Source organism: Stenella coeruleoalba (assembly GCF_951394435.1).
Source record: "Stenella coeruleoalba genome assembly, chromosome: 6".
NCBI classification, from domain to species: Eukaryota; Metazoa; Chordata; class Mammalia; order Artiodactyla; family Delphinidae; genus Stenella; species Stenella coeruleoalba.
The window spans coordinates 123713156-123733531 of NC_137151.1; the positions used below are offsets into that span (position 1 = coordinate 123713156).

At 51.7% G+C, this 20376-nt stretch overlaps 1 protein-coding gene across 1 annotated transcript in view; it reads right to left on the bottom strand.

The window, feature by feature from the left end:
* DRC11 (dynein regulatory complex subunit 11) overlaps positions 1-20376 on the bottom strand; it is a 167138-nt gene that overhangs the window by 14295 nt on the left and 132467 nt on the right. The window contains exons 16-17 of the mRNA XM_079924891.1: positions 12378-12464; positions 1895-2072 (exon numbers count right to left, since the gene is read on the bottom strand). Of these exons, the coding sequence (XP_079781017.1) occupies positions 1895-2072; positions 12378-12464 (265 nt within the window). The remainder of the gene's footprint in view (positions 1-1894; positions 2073-12377; positions 12465-20376) is intronic.

Below are 20376 nucleotides of genomic sequence, written 5' to 3' on the forward strand. Positions count from 1 at the left end.
TCTGTTTTGGTGGTGCTATTGTGACTAATGAAGGATGAATAGAAACCAAGTCTGACCTAATAGTTTTTATTATTATCAGCAATGCACCATGGCTACCAGGTCATCGCTACCGCCATCTCCTCTACCATGACCGCCACCATGACCACCAGCTTCTCCATCACCACCAGGCTGTGGTCACAACCACCATCATCTCCATCACCCCCAGGCTGTGGTCATGACCACCGCTATCTCCATCACCACCAGGCTGCAGTCACAACCACCATCATCTCCATCACCCCCAGGCTGTGGTCATGACCACCAGCATCTCCATCACTTCCAGGCTGCGGTCATGACCACCAGCATCTCCATCACTTCCAGGCTGCGGTCATGACCACCAGCATCTCCACCACTTCCAGGCTGTGGTCACCATCACCGCCATTTCCAACAGCACCATCATCATCTCTAAACCAAATCTACCACCACCACCACTACCATGGGCGGCCGGGACGGCCCCTCAATGAGTCGCACCTTTGGTATTCACATGCTGTGTAGTCCACTGTCCTTGAACTTGGGCTGGCCTGTGACTTTCTCTTGACCAGTAGAATGTGGTGAAAGTGACTCTGTGTGACTTCTGCAGCTGGGTCACAAGGATCCTTCCAGCTTCTGCCTGAACCTCTTGAAATGTTTGCCCTTAGGATGTTCCCCCTGGGGACCTAGCTGCCGCGCCGTGGAAGGCCACGGGGAGGGGCCGGGTAGAGGAGGTCTGGTCACCAGCCCCAGCTGAGCTCCCAGCTGACAGCCAGCAACAGCACAGTCATGGAGGGAATGGTCTTGGATGTCCAGTCCTGTCCAGTCTTCAGATGGCTGGAGTCCCAGCCGCCATTTACTGCTCCATCATGAAACACCTTGGGGAGAACGCCCCCACTGAGCCCAGTGGCCCTTCAGAATCATGAGAGGCGTACTTTATGGTTTCAAGCCACTGGGGAGGTCTGTCACACAGCAATCGATAACGGAAACCACCACCGGCACCACTGCCGGCTCCCTGGGCCATTTACTGACCTTCCATTTAAATATTCCTCCTCCACGCCCCCATCACCGCCTTCTCCCCCTCCACCCGTCCTCTCCGGGAGCTGAGATGGTGCTGGGCATTCTAGCCATCTCATATAAGGGTCACCACAGCCCTGGGAACTGAACAGTTCTCCTACTTTAGAGCTGAGAAAATGGAGGCTCAGAATGTCAGCCTACTTCTCAAGGTCATCAGCTATTCGGCGGGACAGCCAGGATCAGAACCAGGGCTCGTCAGAACCCACGTGCCACGGCTCTTCCCAATTTCACTGCACTGCCTCCCAGGGTCACTTTTTTGTATTGTTCCCATTTAAAAATAGGTTTCAAAAGAAGTGATTTTGAATCTGTCTGTCCAAGGGAAAAAAATGGAAAAAAAGTAAGCTCTTGTATTCAGTGTTTAAGTAAATCAACATTCCCTTGGACTGGTATTTTGAGCCTGGAAAGAAAAAATCGACCAGGTGAAAAGAAATGCTTTTGCACGGGAAAGACATCACTGCCGCGGGGACGAGCTGAGTGACCCTAATCCACCTGTCGAAAGGAAAATTCTTACCCATAGGGGCTTTTGTCTCCTTCAGGACTCAAAATAATAATCCCTGTCCTGTTTCCTTTTGTCTTGGGTAAAAAGAATTACATTAACAACAGAACAGAGATCTGTTGCTCTTGGGACCTGGAGTTTATGTTTATGGCTTGGAGTTCGCTGACTGTCCTGGGGCACTGGGACTTACATCACCTTCTGATGGTCACTGGGTGACGAAGGCCACCCTCCTGGCTCAAGCCCACGTGCCTGCAAGCCCACACCGGACGGCCCAGCTTCGGTTACTGCATACTGGAAGGGGTGAGGGGTACTTGCCATGTCTGGAAGCATAGTCTGGTCTGGGAACCAAAATAATTTTTTGATAAACTTTGCAAAGAGGTTGAAGTTCAGCGTCAAAAGGTCGCTGTGTTGTCCCCACAATCAGAATCCTGTCATCTGGTTTCAGGAGCTTCAGGATTTTGGGAAGCTGTTTTTTCAGGCGCTTAGGTTCCATCTGGGAGGAAGAGAGAGGGGAAAAAGTAAGCCCACACATAGAAAAAAAGAATCAAGAACAAAAGAAAATATAGCGTTGGATGCACTGTGGCATACATTTGTTAAAAAGTGATGCCCAAACAGACTTTCTTAGTTTGTTCTGGGCCGGGTCTCGGGACGTGGTTCCTGGTTTGCTTGGTCTGAACTGCTGGCTCTTCCTTTCCTTAAATCTGGTGTTCCGATTTGGAAAGGGGGAAGGAAGGAAGCACCTGACCGAACGTACCAGCATCTTAACCCTAAGAATGGGAAACAGGGCGGATTTCCAAGCGGAAGGAAACTGGCTGGGATTGAGAATTGGTTTCCAGTGTGTTCCTCTGAGCTGTTTTGAAGGTGAACTCAAGATTTCCTTTGCTGACGGCTGTGACAACGAGGACCAAGGTCTTGGATCTCAGATCTGAAAACAGCTGGTTACATAAGAGTGTGAAACTTCTCTCTGAAGCAGTTTGGGTGTAGTTTGAACCTGTATTATTTCAGTAGAATCTCAGCACTAATGAGGGACAGGAGTAAGACTTGAGGTACCTGAGGGAAGATAACTTCTGGCCTCTGGGCGGGGTGGGGGGCATGTCAGATTTGGCCACGTTGCCATGGCAACGCATGGGCTTTTAATCAACCACAACTAGTGCAGCAAGAGAAGAGGAAGCGGCTAGGGGTGATGGGGGGGCCTCCACAGAGACACCCAAGAACAATCTGGGCCTTTTTTGCTCCCCTTTGGCTCAGGGGCAATTGAGCCAGAGAGTTAAAGATCCCACCTATCCTGGGGCTTTCCTGGAACCGCCCCAGCACATGTGAGCTACTCTATAGAGATGAGGCCGCCTGTTGCTTGGCCCTGTGTGTCCTGCACACCTGGCCGGAAGACAGCCCCGCACGTCTGCCTGCAGGAAGGGGCTGGTAACATCTAGGGAAAGGAGTGGGCGTGGGATAAATTCCACGCTCGAGAATAAACGCGAATGGCAGGAAACTGGAGGCATGGGGGTGACAGAGCTGTGCACGGCTGCAGGGCCTTTGGGACAAGGACACTCGTGTGCTGGGGAATCTGTTCCCTGGGAGGCCCTTTGGCTGCCCCGTGGAATTGGGAGTCAGACCTGGAACGGCAGCCTGCTGGGCAGAGGGAGGGAGGGTGGTGTTAGGAGTGTGGTCTGCAGGGCGGGTGTGAGCTGGGTGGGTGATGCCGGGGATGGAAGGGGCTGTGGCCATGCAGGGGGCCCAGTGTTGTGCCCCTTCCTGCTTCCTTTTGTTTGACCAACAGAAAGGCCCAGTTCCATGTCTGGATTGACGGGGTGCAGGGAAAATACTGGATGAGAAAAGAGCGAGACGCCGGGCCGAGGGGCCGTTCGGAGGAAAGCCCAGTGGGAAGTTGCAGAAATTTTGGATCCAATGAGGCAAGAGGTTGGGGGCTTGCCTTGACCTCCCAGGACAGCACAGCTTGTTACTTCCCGGCCCGTGAGCCTCGCTCATTACTTCTTACGCCCAGGCTGCTTCCATGGTACTGGTAGCATCGACTGCATGCTTCCTGTGTTCCAGGGGTCTTGCTCGGTGCCTGACATGAACCTTCTCACCTTATCCTCGCAGCCACCCCAGGAGAGGGACCCGTTCTCACCCTCACTCCGGAGATGCTGGCCTGAGGCACAAGGAGACCAAGGGACATCCGAGACCCAGAGTTCATGAGCCGGTCCCCAGCTGCCAGCACGGAGTTAGTGACTCCACAGCCTTGCTCCTGCCCCTGCTCTGGGGACCCTGCCTTTCAGAGGGGATGTGTGAGGGGCCATGCTTGCCCCACCCCCAATTCCCTTCCTGTTTAGGGGCCTATAGCGATTGAGGGCTGCAAAGGAGACTTCAAATATCTATTATTGTTATATTATGTTATCTATTATTATGTTTATATCATTATCATGGTATAGATCAGCTTTATTGAGATGTAATTCACATACCATATAATTCACCTATTTAAAACGTATGATTCACCAATAAAATTAAAATATTAAAAAAAATAAAATGTATGATTCAGTGTTTTTAGTATATTCACAGAGTTGTCCAACCATCACCACAATTAATGTTAGAACGTTTTCATGTTCGTTGCCCCCAAAAGACCCCGCCATTCGCAGTCACTGCCCATTTCCCCCAACCTCCTTCTGCAATCCTAGGCAATCACTAATCTACTTTCTGTCTCCACAGATGTGTCTCTTATGGATATTTCATAAATAGAATCATTCCATATGTGTCTGTGTGTGTGTGTGTGGCTTCTTTCATTCAGGGTAACATTTTCGAGATTCCCCCATGTTGTGGCGTGTTTTAGGACTTCATTTTAATTGCTGAACGGTATCCATTGTACGGTTATGCCCCATTTTACTTATCTACTCATCAGCTGATGGACATTTGTTTTTCTTACGCTTTTTGGCTGTTGTGAATAACGCTGCTATGAACATTTGTGTATAAGATTTGTATGGACTAATGTTTTCGTATCTCTTGGGTACGTACAGAGGAATTGAATTGCTAGGTCTTATGGTTACTCTCTGTCTAATCTTTTAAAGAAATGCCAGACTGTTTTCTAAAGCGTCTGCACCGTTTTACAATCCTAGCAGAGAGCAGATTTAAGTTTCTCTGGACCCTTACCAACACTTGTTACTGTTTTTCTTATTTTTTCCTTTTATTTAGCCAACCTGGTAGGTGTGAAGTGGTATTGGATTGTGGTTTTGACTTTTACTTCCCTGGAGGCTAAAGATGTTATTAGCATCTTTTCACGTGCTTAATGGCCATATGTACCTTCTTTGGAAAGACGTGTATTCAGATCCCTTGCCCATTTTTTAAATTGGGTTACTTGTCTTTTTTTTTTTTTTTGCGGTACGCGGGCCTCTCGCCGTTGTGGCCTCTCCCGTTGCGGAGCACAGGCTCCGGACGCACAGGCTCGGCGGCCATGGCTCACGGGCCCAGCCGCTCCGCGGCACGTGGGATCCTCCTGGACCGGGGCGCGAACCCGTGTCCCCTGCATTGGCAGGTGGACTCTCAACCACTGCGCCACCAGGGAAGCCCAAGGTTACTTGTCTTTTTAATATTGAGTTGTAAGAGTCATTTATATTTTCTAGATACAGGTCCCTTGTCAGATTAATGACTTGCAAATATTTTCTCCCATTCTGAGTCGTCTTTTCACTTTCTTGTTGATGTCTTTTACAGCAAAAAGTTTTCAGTTTTGATGAGTTCAGTTTAAGTCTTCTTCTGTTGCTTGTGCTCCTGATATTGTATCCAAGACACCATTGCTTAATCCAAGGTCACAGAAAGTTATGTCTCTATTCTCTTCTAAGGCTTTCATAGTTTTAGCTCTTGCTTTTAGGTCTGTGGTGCATTGTTGGTTAGCTGTGTGAGGTAGGGGTCCAACTTCATTCTTTTGCATGTGGCAATCCAGTTGTCCTAGAAGCACGTGTTGAAAAGGCTATTCTTTCTCCATTGAATTGTCTTGGCACTTCTGTCCAAAAAGGCAATTTTTTTGTAAATGTGAGGGTTTATTTCTGGACCAGTTCTATTCCATTGGCCCATATGTCTCTCTTTAGGCCAGTACCACACTGTCCTGATTGCTGCAGCTTTACGGTAAGTTTGGAAACTGGGAAGTGTGAGTTCTCCAACTCCGTTCTTTTTCAAGATTGTTTTGGCTATTCTGGGTCCTTTGAATTTCCATATGGATTTTAGGATCAGCTTGTCAATTTCTGCAACTAAGGTCGCTGGAATTTTGATGGGGATTGTGTTGAATCTGTAGATCAATGTGGGGATTCTTGTCGTCTTAACAGTAAGTTTTTCAATCCATGAATATGATGTATCTTTCTATTTATCGAGGTCTTCGTTGACTTCTTTCAACAATGTTTTGTAGCCTTCAGAGTAGAAGTCTTCAGAGTAGCGTCTTTTGAGTAGAGTCTTCAGAGTAGAAGTCTTGCACTTCTTTTGTTAAGTTTATTCCGATTTTTTGGATGTTATTATAATTGGAATTGTTTTCTTAATTCTAATTTTAATCTTTTCCTTGCCAGTGTATAGAAATGTTGCTTTTTGTATATTGATCTTGTATCCTATCCTGCGACCTTGCCGAACTAGTTTATTAGTTCTAATACTGCTTTAGTGAATTCTTTAGGATTTTCTGTATACAAGATCATGTCATCTGCAAATATAGTTGTATTTCTTCCTTTTCAGTATGGATGCCTTACTTAATTTTCTTCCCTGATTGCCCTGGTGAGAACCTCCAATATAATGTTGGATAGAAGAGATGCTCTTAAGGGGAAAACATCCAGCCTTTCACCATTAAGGATGATGTCAGCTGTGGATTTTTTTGTAGTTGCCCTTTATTAGACTGAGGAAGTTTCCTTTTCTTTCTATTTTTTTAATCATGAAGGGGTGTTGTATTTTGTCAAATGCTTTTTCTGCATCTGTTGAGAGGATGGTGTGGTTTCTGTCCTTTATTTTTAATGATATAGTATATTACATTAATTGATTTTTGGATGTTAAGCCTGGGATAAATCCCACTTGGTCATGGTGTATAATCCTTCTTCTGTGTTGCTGGATTCAGTTTAAAGGGACGTTTTGTAATGTAACTCACAGCAGAGAAAGAGATGGGATTTTTACAGCAAAATAAATCTCACAGGCTGGGCCTGGAGCCAGATCACCAGGCAGCTTCTGATCCCTTCCTCCTGCCCTCACAGAAGTCCAGAGGCTGCCTGGCTCCATCAGGAGGGAACAATGGCCCTGCAGGACTCCACCCAGGAAGCATGAATGGGGGTTGGGGACAACAGAGGAGCTTAAAAGAGGGCAAAGCACAGGAGAGGGATGACCCAGAATGAGACTCCCTGAAATCCCGGAAATGGGCATGAGGATGGAAACCTGCTCTCGAAGGGGCAGCTCCCCAACCCCTACCCCAGGTCTTTGCAGAAACCTGCCTTTGCTCAGACCCATGCCTCTGGGCGGCCTAGGATAGGGACGCATGTTTGGTGGGGCTTGACTTTGCTACTGAACTTCCCTCAGGGGTCGGGCTCTGTGCATAAATGAAAAGCTCAAGGAACAAACACCATCACAGGCAGATGACGTAGCAAATGGTTCAGTGCACGGGCTTTGGGTCACACAGATCTGATCTCAGTCTTGGTTCTGCTCTTAACAGATGTGTGACCTTGGGCAGGTTACTCAACTTCTCTGAACCTTAGTCCCTGCATCTGAGAAATGGGAATAATCATAGGTCCTAACCTGAGGGATGCCATGAGGAGTATACGGCATAATGTGTCTGTCTGACAGGTGCTTGAAATATAAGTGCGGGTAGGAAATCAATGCTAGGTCTGCTCTATTGAAGAGAAAGGTTTCTAAAGGGGAGAGTCAGAAAAACGGGGGCTTTATGATTTGAAGGAAACTAGCAATATTGCCAACGGGGCTGAAAATGACGGTGTAAAAATCTCCCCCAGTTTCCACTGCACTGGATGATAAGGCGTCAGTTGCTCATCTCTGAGGAGCTGCCTCTGGGCCTCATGCCACTGAGGAAAGGCCTCTGCTGAGATTCTGGAAGAATATTCCTTACAGGAGTATCTACACCTGTGCCAGGAAAAACCCACTGCGTTTAGACAAGGCTTGGAGCGTCTGGAGATATTCAGAATTCACTTTACCAGGGTGGATCCAAAGCTCTCTTATGAAAAGTTGTTCTACTAAAAACGTAACCCTTTGAAAAGGCAGGAGGAGGGGCAGGGTCATGTGGTAGGTGGTGATGGAGGAGGAGTTGGGACAGGCCCTGCCTGAGTCGGCAGCACTGTGGGGGAGGTATCCCAGGGGTGGTTCTGGGTGATGCCGGGTGACTGCACCCGAGCCTCAGGGGAGAGCTGCGGGCTGGGGATGGAGTGGGGGCACTCGCTGGCTCAGGGGTGATTTGTTAAGCTGGTGCCCAAGGAGGGCGAGGAGAGCAAAAAGGTCTGTGGGCCTGAGACGGAATCTCAGTGAGCACCCGTGTATTTAAGGGGTGGGTGGAAGCGCATGGAGGAGACACAGAAGAAAGTGTTGGCGGGGTGCGAGGAGACCAGGAGAAGGCTATGGGGGCTGAGGGAGGACAGAGCTTGTTTTACAAGCTGGGGCCCACTGGCGAAATGGCTTTCAAAGAAATTTGTGAGAGCAGTTTCCATGGAGCTGCAGAGCATCGAGTGGACAGTGGTGGGTTGAAGAGTGAGTGGGGATGGTGAGAAGAGTCTTTTAAGAAGCTTGACGGAGAATAATGCAAGGTGGCAGGGGCGACTGGGGCGTGTGTGGGGTGCACATGGAGCTGCCCAAAGACCGGTGGAAGAAGGACTGACCCCTACCTCACACAGGTAACCTGGTGAGACTGGAGACTACTACTCTGTGGGGGCAGACACATGCTTGCAAGGTCTGAGCCCATCCCCAGCAGCCTGGTTGCCATGGTGACAGTGGTGCAGCCCTGCCTGTTCTGAGGCAGGAGATGCTATTGCTGTCTGTGTCTCCTGACAACGGCAGGGATGACTGAACTTAATTAGCCTGTTTGGATAACAAATGTTGATCCTGGGCCGCGTCCAGAGTGATATCTTCACTGATGGCGAGTCCCATTAGGAGGGGATGGAAATGAAAGGTGAGTATATTCAGCCAACACTCTTCTGCACTTGGGCCACCCCTGTTCCGGTTCAGAGCCGCGTCCATTATGCATGAGACTGGTGTGCTCAACCATCCTGTCAGCCGACATCCTCCCCATCACCTGGCAACCTCCTCAGCCGCCCCCACCGCTGGACCTGCCAGCCCCACACCACCTTATCATTGGGGGCGATTTCAAATTAGTGTCTGGCACCCATGCAGCAGTTTCCATTTGCTTTTCTGCGGCCAGCTCCAACCCAGCCAGCGCTTCCCTCGTGGAGGCCCTACTGTCACGTGGGCAGGGCTCCTGCTAGATGGAGTCATGAGGGTGACGGAGCAGAAAATGCATCAGCAGCCCGTCTTGCCTCATTCCTTACTGCCTTCGCCTCAAACACCAACAGCTGACCAAGGCTCCAGCCTCAGATGGTGGAAAGGAGGGCCCTCCTCCTGGGAGGGGAGGGAGAGGGCGCTGTCCAGGCATCTGCCAGGTCCCTGGGGGCTGGGTGTTGAGGACAACGTGGGGGGCAGGGGTGGTCAGGGTCCAGGGGTCTCTGGAGCCTGACACATTTGCCTCTAAGACCTGAGGGCCCCTCAGGCAGTCTTCAGGATGTGGTTTAAAGTAGCCTGGGGGTGGAAGAGGGGAAGAGGGAGGACGCAGGTGTAGTAGAAGCGAGGAGGGTCAGACGGGAAGCCGGTGCTGACACCGGAGCTGCACCCAAGCAGGGAGAGGGGTCCTGCCTCAGAGTCTGAGCTCTGCACTTGACCAGCTGTGCGCCCTCTCGGGCCTTTGTCCTCTTCTGCAAAACAGGAGAAGGCCGCCTCCCTCCCAGCGTGCTAGGACCTTCCTGACCTACGCCTTGTGCCCCTGGGCGTCCTCTGTGGCAGCAGCCCTAGGGGTCCCTGTGCCCGGCTCTGCACCCAGGAGCCATCGCTGCCACCTGGCCTTCTCCGTTGCCTCCCTCCTTATGGCTGTATGAGCCTCCACACTGTACCTCCTAAAGGGCCTGAGCCCAGAGGTGGAGGCCTCGGGGGTGGAGCTAGTCATTGTGGGTGAGAGGTTTTCTCGAAGAGCGTTCCTGGAATCCCTCCACTGCCCTGGGCGGACGCTGGGAGTGCTCTGTGTTGTGGCTGTAGGTGGTGGCTTCTCTGCAGGTGGACATTCTTCTCTAGGTTTCAGCACCTTGGGGATCGGGGGAGCCTTTGGGACGGAGGCTGGGCTGAGTGGTAGTAAGGACGCCGGGTTCCTGGATGGCCAGGTGATGCAATGTGGAGCCGGTCGTGCTACCTCCTGGTGCCTCTCGTTGGCGGATGCAGCTGCTGCCCTTGGAACTTGGTGATCACCTCCAGAGCATGGACGTCCAATGCTCATGACTGCCTCAGGCCCTGGAGGCTGAGGGACTTGGGTAAGGACAGGAGTCAGAAGCTGGAGGTGGGGTGGGAAGGAGAGGAGAGCTGGCCCAGCAGTGGCCCCAGAGGCAGGAAGGCAGCAGGAACCCTGCAGCCCTGCTCTCCGAGGGGCAGGCCCAGGACGTCGAGCTGAAGGATGCCCAGGCAGCAGTTCTCTGCCCACCGTGCTTTCCCCTGGCCGGGGCACTGGAGCTGGGGCCGCTGCACTGCTGCAGGGGTGGGCATGCCCCTTGCAGCTCTGTCTGTGCCTGGGGTGGCTCAGGCCCCCAGCCGGCCTCTGGACATCTGGGGACCCAGGGACCCTTCTGCTTGTATTCATCAGGCATCCTGGGGTTTTCCCAGGTTGTGATTCAGTCCTCAGTGCAGTTAATTCCTCGGACGGACGACAGACTCTTCTAATGCAGAGGTGGACAGAATAAATGTCCGATTTGTCCACAGCAAAGACTGTACCACCAAAGGCCTTCATTTTCTGCAGGAGTAAGACTAGTCGGTGACCATATCTGTGGGAATCAGATCGTGCTGGAGAGAACCCCTCGGGATCAGCAAGGAAGGGCCTATTCAGGGGAGGGTTCTGGAGTCTCTCCTTTGCCGGCTCCCTGCTCTTTCACAGTGACTCCCCTTGGGGGGGCATCTACTGAACTCACATCTCGCTTCCTGCCTGACGCTCCCTCAGAGCCCGCCAGCCCTTCCCCCAGGGCCCCTCTGGCTCTCTCAAACGGGTGTGTCCATCCCTCTTACTCTTGACCCACTGAGGGGTACAGACGAGCAGACGTAATTGTTGGCGACAAACCGACAGCTCGAGGGGGTCACGGGAGAGAATTCGAGAGGGGTTCACGAACTCAGAGGCTATTCTCTCTGGAGCCCTTTAATTAGATACTTAAGGGAAGTGGAAGCTCAGAGAGGTTAAATTACTTGCTCAGGGACACACAGCCAACTAAGGTGAAGGGCAAAGCAGGCCGGGAACATACGTCTCCTGAATTCTCATTCTCCAGGCTGATGTCCAGTGCGAGAGCCCTCGCCCATTCATGAGACAAAGCTTCTGGTGACGTGAAGTGTGTGACACCTGGATTAAACGCTGCCTTGCATCTCTCTTTAGATTGACCGTGGTAACTGCTGCCTTCAAGTTCGCATGTATGTGGCCTTTTAAAGGATTTATTTTATTTTGTTATTTGTTATTTTTTTTTTTGTGGTACGCGGGCCTCTCACTGTTGTGGCCTCTCCCGTTGCGGAGCGCAGGCTCCGGACGCGCAGGCTCGGCGGCCATGGCTCACGGGCCCAGCCGCTCCGCGGCATGTGGGATCTTCCCGGACCAGGGCACGAACCCGTGTCCCCTGCATCGGCAGGCGGACTCTCAACCACTGCACCACCAGGGAAGCCCTATTTTGTTATTTTTTTAAAATTAATTTTCATTGGAGTATAGTTGCTTTACTGTATGTGGACTTTTTTTTAACGTAGCAACTTCGCCAGCAGAGGGAGCTACCTACCAGATTCCCAGATTAAATAATAAATGAGTCCTCTTCAGAGTTTCTAAAATGACAGGGCAATCAAGGCTCATTTGGGGAAGAAAAGATTCAGCTTTCATTCTTTATCCAAATCATCTCTACCTGCTAAAAATGATGTATAATACATAAGGAGCAAAAGTGATTAAAATCCTTATGAATTTAATCAGAAATTCACAGTTAACCACTATTTGCTTTGGTGCAAATTGATGTGGAATAACAATCATGTGTATCTGCAAATTTTTTTTAACTTGTGGGAAATTTGCTGGTGATTTGCCGGGGGAAGTGCGGGGGAGGGGAGCCATTGAAAGGAGAGAAAAGGAGGAAGGAAGCAATTGACAGAAGACTCCCCGGGGACACCCAATGTGGGGCGCTTGGCAGTTCTACGGACGGTCTTTGTTCATAAATTGCAGGCCTTTTGCTATTTATTATAATGAACAATAGGAAATCCTAATAATAACTCCTGTGTGTGCCATTTGCTGTAACTGAGTACAGTTCTCTCAATTGTTTCTTACCCCTGAATCGGTAGGTTTGGGTTTAACGCTCCCCTCCCCCCTTTTCCATACTTTTTTTCATTTCTTCTAAATTATGCCTCGTAAAATCAGACACTGGATCCTTTCAAATGCAGTCAAGTGCTTAGGGCAGAGAGACGGCTGCCCCTCCGTTTCCTTCCTCCCTTGAAAAAGCAAGACCGTCTTGAAAAAACGAGGTAGTCCCTGGTACGGGGCCCCTTTGTAGGAGGGAAAGGGCCACGTTAAGAAATGAGAAGCCCTCACCTTCTTTTCGGCGTTGGGGACTTTTTTGTAGAAGGTTTTCTCGGTGTCTCCAATCCACACCACGGAGGGCTGGAGCTGGCGGGCCACCTGCAAGGAGAAATGGTGGGTTGTAAATGCATTTCCCTCTGGGGTGCACACTTGACCCCGGGCAACAGCAGGACTCGGCGGCCCGCTGTGTTGGCTCGGGGACGGCTGGCGTGGGGTGGGGAGGCTCGCGGGGCTGCACTGCGCATACGGCCTGTAGCCTCCTTCACCGCGGGATGGGGGCGCTGCCCGGCCCTCTTCCACCTGTGGTCAGGATGCGCTGGGTGTCTGTGCGTTCTGCTCCTGGACCCCGAGCCTCGACTCAGTTTGGCTTGAAATAAACCAATAGTTTTCTCCTGCAAACGAAGGGAATTGGGCCAGGACTTTTAATTACAGCCTACGCCCCACTCCCAGGTTGATTCAAGTTTGCTCATTTCGAGAAAAGTTGTTTTAGCACCAGGGCCCCCGTGATGCCATTTGTTCGTCCCCGTGTGGCTGCGCCTTTGCGGCCGTGGTTTCGTCTGGAAGGTGGCTCTGAGCCCCTCCAGGGCGAGCGGGGCTTCGTGACAGCGCTGGGACTTACCGTGGGCCCGTGAGTAATTGCCACACACCTAACAATCTCTTCAAAGCGCCCCCATGAGAGCAGAGTTCGGGTATTTTTGCAACAATTTGTGCTTTGTGCAAAATGGTGACAGATAAAAGTGGTCTCCAGCCACAGCGCATACAGTGTTACGTACTCCTATTTTTATATTTCTTTAAACATCATTAAGGCAGCAGATATGATTCCTAAACCAAGGCAGACATTTAATAAATGATGGAAAAATCGCCGGGAACACTGGCTGAGTCTGTTTCCGCCGGCGCTACGTACCAAGGGAAGCAGATTATGCATGTTCAAAGACAAAAGTGGATTCAGCTTGCTCCCCGTGCCAGTCCGACCCCCGGGCTGGCCGTATTCCAGTCCCACACACGCCGGGATGCCAGGACGTTCAGAGAGGAAACGGTACCAGACAACCACTCTTTGGTCAGCGTTATTCTTTAGGCCCTGAGCCACAGAGTTTAAGAATTCAGAATTACAAGTTTCAATCCCAGTACCCGAGGCAGCTTGGCGTGGAGCAATGAAAATAGCGAGCGAGACAGGCCCGGGCCACACGCATCGTACAGGGCATCACACACAAGATTAGGGCAGGCACAGACCAGCACTTCCTCTGCTCGGAGGATGTCACCTGTGATAACTCATTTGAGCTCACTACAGCCCTTATGTAGCAGGTAGCGTTATTATCATCCCTGTTTACAGCTGGAGAAACCGAGGCTCAAAGACACTACATGACCTGTCCAAGGTCACACAGCTAGGAAGTGGCAGAAGCAGGCTGCGAGGCCAGGCTGATGGATGGCTGCCGGGTCTGTGCTGGGGGCATGGCCACGTCCTCGGGTCCTCTCACTTCCTCCAGCCAGATGCTCGAGCATCCTCCCTTGCCCCACCTCCCACGTCTAACCATCCTCAAGTCTATCCGTCCCCCCTCCTAATCTCTTTCAACCACATCAGTGCATCCATTCTCTCAGCTCCTGACTTTAACCCCCAACTTCTTTCCAGCTGTCTTGCGCACTGCAGTCAGCGGGGCCCACTCAAGGGTCAGAGGGGCAGCTCCAAGGAACCACTGTGCCACTGAAAGCTATCTGGGGTTTAAGTCAAGAGCTTCCCTACTTCCAGCCCCCAAAGAAAATAAGAAAGTGAGATACTTTACATAAAAGGTTTTCAGCTTCTCTGAACAAAGATACGTTATAATAACAAAGGCAAAAATCTTATTCTTTTCAATCCCTCTTGAAAATCCTAGCTTTAGAACGGAAACCAATGTAAACACAGTTTTCTCATAAACAGCTCTCTCCTGTCTCAGGCTAACTCGTGCGCTCACCGAGGCAGCAGACCGGCCTCTCCTGTGTCCACCTGGCAAACACCGGATCTTCCATGGCTCTTATCTGTGTGCCTCTTTTCTCTAGATCCAGCTGTTCTTAATGGAAATTGCAGATGTGAGTACCAAGTATTCCAGCATTCCTTTTCTCTTTCCGCTTTTAACAAGGCAAGCTACATAGATGGACTTGAAACACAGGCATCTTATTAGTTTGGGATAACTTTGAAAGCAGCAGTCTTATTTCTCGCACCTTATTTCAAGTTGTTCTGAAAACCTGGCCGCACCATTCCATTGAATGGGAACGCTATGCATTGCTCCCTGAACTTGAGCGCTCCCTCTGAGCGGTGGGGGAATTCCGCACTTCCTGTGTTTCTAACATGCACCTGTGAAGGAATTCCTTCCTCGGGACGGTCACCTGCTCTGGGGTTCCCAGGGCTGTGCAGAGGACCTGGGTGGCCACATGGTTTGGAAGGGCTCAGTCATTATCAAATGAGCAGAAAACATTTCCCAAGCGAGTTCTTTGATGTTAACAATACAAAGAATGGTCATTTGCAAATTGCCTTGAGATCTAGGACAGCACTGCTACTCCCTTTCCATGTACCCCACGCGGAGGCAAGCGCGCCCCACCCGACTCCCCTTGACACATAAGGTGCCGAGGCAGAGAAGGAAGTCAGTAAAACCCCCTCCTCCCCCGGCACAGAGAGACGTGGAGCCCAGAGCGAGCCCTGGGTCGGCCCGACACCCCCAGACCAGCACCATCATCCAGGCAGCAGGCTCCCACGTTGCCATGGAGAGAAGATGCCTATTCCAGAGCATCTCCTCACCCTTGGCCCGTGTCCTCCTCTATCACCTTTCCCTCTAACAGGAAGAAGGGCTCTAAGACCATCACTGTCTTGTCCTCCAGAGCATGAATCTCTATTTCCCTGACCTTCCTCGGTGGCGTGCCTGGTCAGGGGACCTCTGGTGACCTTGGTCAGTTCTGGGCAGAGAAGAGGGGTACAGAAGGCTGGGCCCTCCCAGGCCAAACACCTCTCCCACCAGGAAGAATGGAAGGAGCCGAGGCTCTTTTCCTCGGGGAAAAGAAGACTCAAGGGGGCAAGTGAGCTGATTTCAAATAGTTGAAAGGCGGTCAGGCGGAAGAAAGTCTGGTTTTATTATCTTGGGTCCAGCGTGTAGAATGAAAGCCACTCTCTCATTTTTCATTCACAACATTGATAGAGGGGCTTTGGTGTGCCGGGCACTGGGGCAGGTGCTGGGGCCCCTGACTTCAAGGGGTCCCCACCGACAGAAGGGGAGGGCAGACGTGTAGCTGGGAGGGGGGCACAAGGAAAATGGGCTGTCAGCAAGGACCACCGATGACAGAAAGAGGGAGAAGTAGATGAGGAGGGTAAGTAGAAATGGAGACTGCAGATGAGGGTTAAAGGAGACAGACCTTCCAATGGTTTCCAGAAGGTCCCAGAGCCTGGAGAAGGGGATGCATCTGCCATGCTCAGGACAGGAGCCAAGGTGCGGGGCTAGGTGTGCCCGAACGGGGCTGCTCGGGGTCATTCTGGAAGGTGCCACAAAGTCCTTGGCCGCGCTACAGAGTTGCTTCTACCCTGGAAGCTGTGGAGAGTCTGTAAGGGTCTTGAATCGTGACCTTTGATGCTGGTTGTGTTAGAGAAAAATCCCCCTGGTGGGGTGTGAAGCATGACTGTTCCCCGGAGACTGGGAAAGAGATGGGTGTGTGTGTGCAGATGGCATGGTGAGAGGTGAGGCTGGAGGCAGGGAGAGGGTTCGGAGGCTGTTGGAGGAAAAGGAGGTGAGACCTGGAGCAGAGGAGTGGCGGGGAGGGCAGGAAACGGACAGGAGGGGCATTTAGGATCTGCCAGACCTGGTGATGGTTGGGGGAGGGATGAGGAAGTAGGGGGTCTCCAACGCTGCGAGGCCTGGAGAATAGGAGGACGATGGCCCAGGAATCCAAACAGGGGACTAGATGAGGGATGAACGGATGAGGTCAGGTTAGGCCAGGGGAGCCCGAGGGCAGCTGGACATCCAGGCGGGAGGACTGATGGGTCTGGGGGGCAGGAGGGAGGTGGGGGGCTGGAAAGGGCTCTGAAGATGGCAGCAGAGCCATGGGAATGGATGGAGGGGATTCCCAAGGAAAGGGGGAGAGGGGAGGAAGCCAGACCAGGGCTGCGGAGCGGGGACCAAGGGTGAAGACGTTGATGGAGGAGAGAAGGAAGAGAAGCCCCAGAGAGAACAAAGGGGCACGGAAGAGGGAGCCGTCCTGCAGCCCAGGGACGGTGGAGGGCAGTGAGGGGTGGGCGACGGCAGCCAGTGCTGGCCCAAGGGTCTGGCAACCAGGAGGTCACTGGTGGCCTTGGCAGGGTGTGGAGGGGACAGAAGCCAGGGGACAGGGAGCTGAGGAGTGCATGGGACAGAGACAGGAAACACTGGCAGAGTTTAGAGATGGCATTGGGTGGGGAGGTAAGGCGGGAGAGGATGACCTTCGGGGGAGACGCCTTCCCTGCTTCACAGCCACGGGGAGGGGAAGGATGCCTGTGGGCCAGGCAGGTGCTGGAGAGTCAACGCGCATCCACGCGGGCACCAGGCAGGCAAGGCTGAGCTTTGGAAACACGTGCCCCGGAAATTCAGCCCTTTCTTATTGTCATGCACAAGCAGCGCTGGTTAGTAAAAATTTCGGAATACATATTCAGACAGGCATAAACACCCTCTGCCCCCTCCACTGAGGACAGCTCATCAGACCTTTCCTGTCTCTACAGACCTTTCTCAGTATCGAAACTTGCAAGCACAAGACTGTTCTTCACACACTGCTTTATATTCTTCTTCACTTCGTACGAAATTTATTTCTCCAACATCATTTTAGCAAGGGGTCTCATCATTTATCGATCTAACCCCTGTTTTTTTAACATTTGGATGGCTTTCCGCCTTCTTGCTAAACCAAACAGCGCTTAGACGGGCGCTTTTGGGTCCATGAAGCTAGTCGGTCAGAGGGCCTGCCAGCTCTTCACGTCCTCACCCGTGTGGTCCACCTGCCCTCCCGGAGGCCCTCTGTTCACACTCTCTCCAGCCACAAATAAGTGGATCTGTTTTTCTACTCTCTTCTCAACAAGTATTAACCATAAAAAACTCGTTGCCAATTTGTTAATGAAAAATGGTAGCCTTTGCTATTTTAATTTTCACTTAGCAACGAAAAGGCTTTATTTAAATTACCCACAGATAGTTTGAGGTCACAGGCAATTAAATGTAATTAATTCGTAATGGAACTTTCCAGAAGTTACAGGGGATAGTTTGTTTCAGCCGCCAGTAGAGGGCTCTGCAGTCCTATTGAATATCAATTCCGGCATAAAGATGCGTTTCAACCAAAACGTGCTTTTTCAAGTTCTGGGAAGGGCTAGCAAACAGTTACTTCTCCATCCATGTGAGTTTTATGGATTTGATCTTTTGTGTTCTCCAAAGAAATGCTGTCAAGCATCCGCCATCGGAATTAGATTCTCTTGGTTGGGATATAATGGCCCAACAATGGAAACCAGTTTGTGTTTGGCACGCTTGAATTACTAATTAGATCTGCCCAAATGACCCCTGGAAGCTTTGCGAGTTCTTTCTGAAAGGGTCCTATTTTGTTTGCTATAGAGAACGCCAGGAAAACCCAGCTCCGTTTTTCAGTGGTTGTGTCTTAGTTTACCAAACTGAAAAGGACCATCCATCCGCCTCTCCATCCGTCCGTCCGCCCTTCCATCCATCCAACCCGCACAGATTTTGCTGAGCATCTGTGGTGACAGGCAGGGATGTCTGGGAAACATGGTCCCGGCCTGCAGAGTGTGTGGCCTCCCGTGTCTGAATGGGAGCTGCTGGGCAGTCAGGCAGCCGTCAGCGAGGTACTGCCATGCTGGGAAGGAGCTCGGGGGCGGTTCCTGGGGGCGGGGGGCGGGGCTTAGCTTTCTGAACTACAGTCCCTCGGATTCTGTTTCCGTTTAATATGTGAAGACATTTTGTTCTCTATTTCCATTATTTACAAATGATATTTTCAAACTTTCTATTTCCTTGCATTATCTTTTATGTGATTGTAGGAGTTACTTCAGGTCCTTGCTGGGTGTGAGCTGGGATAAACCGCGAATGACAATCACAGGAAGAGCAGAGGTGGATTAAAGAGTCAGGAGCCCGGCTGGGCTGACCCTGTAGAGAAAGGAAGGTGAACTGAGGCAGAGGAGAGGACCAGGAGGGAGGCACAGCTGATGGACTGGGACAGGTGACATGGGGGAACCAGGTCAGCGCTGGTGCCAGGAAGCCACTGATACCATTGCTGATTATCAGGTGGAATTCGAGGGGATGGTGCCTGGATGGTGACAGGTGTCAGGCTTACAGATCACCCAGACTTTCCCCTGGGACCCCCTCTTCCCAGCCGACTCCCAGCTAATCCATTAGAACTAATGGATTCACGCCCACCCGCCCTGACTCTGTGCCAACTTTGGGAAGCACAGGGGTTAACGCCGGGGTGCAAGGCCATGCTCACCTTCCCCATGCACCTTTTAGCCACATTTAGGGCACTCCCCGCTCTAAGCGTTTCCAGGCTGGTTAAAAATTCTTTAATGCCTGTGACATCGACCCCGTTCCCATTACCCACCACAGAACAAGAGCAGATGCAGCGACGCTTACGTGCCTTACAGCCCACAGCGCGTTTCCACACACCTCACTGCAGATGGCGCCCGGATCATCGGGGGTTGGGACCCGCCCTTCCCCCCAACCCAGCCGCCCATCCTCTGTGGGGACGTGTGGATGCTCTGACTGCGGCTCAGTTTTGCTATGAACCTAAAACCGCTGCAAAATGGAAAGTCTGTAGTAAAAAAAAAAAAGGTTTTGCTGCCTACGTGCGTTCCCTTCTTCAACCTGAAACTGTCTACACGACCCAGCGGGAGGGGACCCAACTCTCTGATAGCAGCCCACTGAGGGCTCATGGGCAGCAGCCCCCAGTTTCTGTATTGCCACACCTGATGCTGCACGAAAGGGGCTAAATTCTGTTTCTCTGTTTCCCTCTCCTCTCCCCCTCCTCTCTTACCCCCTCTATCATTTGAGCAGCTCTGTTTTGGGGGGCCAGGTGTAGGCCTTTGCTTTACCCTTACTGAATTTCACCTTGAAAAGGGTGACTAACATATTTATTACATTTATTGTACATCTGTGTGTTGTTTTTTGAAGATCATCCTCGAACAGCCACGATGTCTTTGTCTGGGTTATTAACCAGTAGTGTAAGTCTCCACGAGCTACAGAGATGTAACTGGCTGGGCTCCCCATCTGCTGATTCCTGGGCCAGCTGTTTACACCAGCACATCTGGGCAAAATCCCTTGGCCAGCTGCCATCGGCCGTTGGCTGGGAGCCCAGCACGGAGCCCTGGTGGGTGGCGCTGAGGCACGAGCAGCATCTCAGCTCTTTTGTCCAGATTCGCCGGCCACTACGGGCCACGTGGCCCAGACACCGGCTGGGCGGCCTCGTTAGCCCTGCTCTCTTAGGTCTCCCTCTGAGTCCAGCCCTCAGTGGCCGGACCTCTGACAAAGGAGGAAAGGGAGGAAGCCAGGACCCCGGGGAGGGAGGGACCATCTCTCCCAGGACCCAGAGCTCAGGATTAGGACGCTCTGCTCTGTCCTGCTCTCCGGTGCTGCTGGCCTCCCCTCCGCCTGCTCATGGGCGGTCTGGAGGGTCAGGGAAGGGGGAAATCAGGAGGGCGTGGGGTGCCGCGGGAGCTGCCAACGGGACGCTACAGCCTCCAGTTTCTTCACCTTCTCACGCTGAAATGTCTCATGCTGAAAAGGGTACGCTGACACTCTGGCCCAGGAATGGCCTTGCACTCGGGCCACCACGAGGGCCCAGCTTCCACAGGGCCGGGCACGACACAGCCTTCACTCTCTCGGAGGCCAGCCGGGGGCCAGGTGATGGCTTTGGAGTCAGATCTAGGCTTAAATCCAGATGCCAGCCCCTTAGTTCTCTTGTATTTTTGGTTGAATTAAGCACCCTGAGCCTCAGTTTTCTGGTCTGTAAAATGGAGACATGAATTCCTGCCTATCAGGGATTG